This window comes from Saccharomyces eubayanus, chromosome VII (genome assembly GCF_001298625.1).
Source record: "Saccharomyces eubayanus strain FM1318 chromosome VII, whole genome shotgun sequence".
Classification (NCBI taxonomy): Eukaryota; Fungi; Ascomycota; class Saccharomycetes; order Saccharomycetales; family Saccharomycetaceae; genus Saccharomyces; species Saccharomyces eubayanus.
This window is the reverse complement of record NC_030982.1, coordinates 1-2,893: the sequence shown is the minus strand read 5'-3', so window position 1 is coordinate 2,893 and position 2,893 is coordinate 1. Positions and strand designations below refer to the sequence as shown.

The following is a 2,893-nucleotide window of genomic DNA, read 5'->3' as shown; positions in this document are numbered from 1 at the left end:
TTAATTTTTATAGTGTTTGAAAGAGAAAGTGTTGTTGCTATATATTAAAATATTCCGAGGAGGGATGTTATGATATAAGGAGTGAATAGGGTAGTGAGATAATTATAGGTAATGTCTATGTTCATCAGTTTATGTTTTATCAATATTTAAAGAGTAAGAAGTATATGGATATAGTTTTACGTATGTGGTGCTATGATGTGGGAGTGGTGAATATAATTGTAAGTTATTATGAGTGATTGGGAATGTGTTGATATCGGGAGCGCATATAGGCCGGATTGAAGTATAATTGATGGTTTATATATGTTTGGGTGATTGAAGTGCGGTTATGAAATAGAGAGTAGTGTATGGGTATGTATATAGATGAACGTAGGACCCTAAGTGAGGTGGATGCTCAAATATAGTATTAGAAATAACAACCCGTTAGAAGGAAAGATCGCGAAATACAGTTGAAATTATATTTTCCTTTCATTCAACTTACCGTTTCTAAACTTTACCAACGGTTTTATCGCTATAACGCTTTCGCAACAGGAGGAATTTCGCATCGGAACATTACTTTCTGTATTATATGAATTATTTTTTTAATGACTATTTAAGTCGTATGATGATCTTTGAGATTCCGTTGTTTCTTAATGTTATAGTATTGCGTATATATATTATACTAGAGATCCTCCTCGTAAATTTAGGAATCGACAAAAAAAAATCTGCTTTATACATAATATTATAAATGATTCTGTTTCTCTTTTTATATGTTGTCATTCATTAATCCTATTACAATATCAATCCTTGCGCTTCAGCTTCCATTAATTTTGATGACACGTTGAATCTTAATTTATGTCATCTTTTAACACCGTATATAATAGTAATATATGGACGATAGTCTACTGGAAAGGTCTCTTAAAAACGAACGGCGTCTAGCACCGGTTAAATCAGCTCCGTTAATTCAACTGAAATTCCCCACTTGTCCCCATTGAAAAGGAGAGAATAGTTTGGTAACTGTACTGACAATAATATTTTAAACAAAAAATGTCAGAAGTTCCAAGAAGAGCGCTTACTTTTTGCCGCCACTGACATTCTAAACGAAACCCCAGTAACTGCTGTGTGTGGGACAGAAGCAATAACCTCAATATTTACCTCTTCGTATCAATTGAACTTGTTAGACGAACGGCTAGTGATCAAAATAACGACACGAAAGGTGTGGTACAATTAACAATAATATAACCATCATATATCTAAAAAGAAGAACTTATAAAGGAGACCACTAAGGAATAAAAATTACGGCCTGTATATACGTTTTGTTACACAAACCTTACAAAAGAAAATAAGATATAACAGATAATATTGAAAAGGAAAAAGATGAATGACGGCATCTGTAACCCGAATTTTTCTTTTTGGTCGTCGTTTCACTGGAACTACTACCGCTTGAGGAAGAACTAGTCCCATCACTAATTTCGGTGGAATAAAATGATTGGTATTGTGAAGACTCCGAAGAGGAGGTCCGACTGACATTGTAAAACTCTCCTGTTCCGATGGGGCTACCGGGCGTATACACCCACGTACTGGAGTATCCGGGAGCAGGTGTGGCACCTGGGACACTATCAGAGATAATTTCAATATCTTCTTCTTGACTATTAAAGCTGGCCTGAGCAAGAGAAACTTCGTGATTTTCTAAATCATAGACAGCGTAAGTGTCGACAAGGAAATCATCCCCTAACAGAAACACTTCATCACTGGCCATAATATCCAAAACACAGTGATCCTTTAGTGGTGTCACAAAATTGGATATGTTTGCAGAAATATTGAATCCTCCAAAATCAACAGACAATAGAGTGTCGTTCACTTTTGAACAATCAAAAATGTAGCCTTGGTTATCGGAGCTATACTTCCCATCGAAAATTTTGCCTATGGCGTCGGCAATTTCAGTAGGTAAAAGAGAAGTGCTTGTACCAGAATCAAACAATACTGGGAACTGAACCTCTGAAACAGTTTTGTTGCCGGATTTGCTATCTAAAATGGCGACGCTCTGTGCTGTAACAAACATCCCTGGATTATTAGCATCAAGGCTGTTGTAAGCCTGCAGCATAGGAAGAGTGTAAAGCTGTCCTGAGTATTTACTTTTGTCGACGGCGCCAAACAAGATGCTTCCAAAGCGAGCATTACGTTCATTCAAAAACAAGGAATATGCTATCTTTTCAATCTTCCCTTGGCTTTTCAATGCCATTGGGAAGTTTTCGTATACAAAGGGTGTTTTACCGGAGGGCATTCCCGATTCATCTGTTTCTTCTGCAGAAGGAAGCGATATGCCTAAAATGCCATTATATTTTTCCGTATCATTGGCCACCCCAAAAGTGAAATTGCTTAGAGTAATATTACCCAAAGAGACAACATCCGTCCCGTAAGTTCCTGCATAGTACGAATTATCTGCGTATGTTACACGAAAATTTGTCTCATTATACTTAAACGTGGAAGAGGTGTTGGGATTGAAGGTACCCCAGTACGAGCAGGGTGTATTATAAGCCTTACGTGAAGTAGCTGTAGAAGAGATCTCAGTAGCAGTTGCTGTGAGCTCGTAATTACTAGTCCAAACGTCATGCCCATCGGCCAATGATTCACAGTAAGAGGTATTGGCCTCATTAACACACATATCCGAAGAGCCAGTGTCTAACTGGAGGTAAGCCGTTTGGGGAGGGGTCCCGACTTGCATCTCGACAACATATATGCCTGCACTTGCAAACATATTTATCAAGGTAGAATTGAAAGCTTCGCTTCTTTTAGAAATACCAGATGCATCCTCTAAGTTTATGTTTGGAATATTCGCTAGCTTTTGAATCGGAAGTTTGACATAAGAGTTTGAGGAAGAGCCAAAAACAGCCTTGGAATACGTCAAAAATAATGT

At 37.6% G+C, this 2,893-nt stretch overlaps 1 protein-coding gene across 1 annotated transcript; it reads right to left on the bottom strand.

The window, feature by feature from the left end:
- Positions 1 to 1,306: 1,306 nt before the first annotated feature.
- YPS5 (Yps5p) lies at positions 1,307 to 2,893 on the bottom strand (the record flags this gene model as incomplete). Its single annotated transcript, XM_018364893.1, has 1 exon — positions 1,307 to 2,893. A coding segment is annotated over one exon (1,587 nt), but the record flags the coding sequence as incomplete, so codon positions are not given.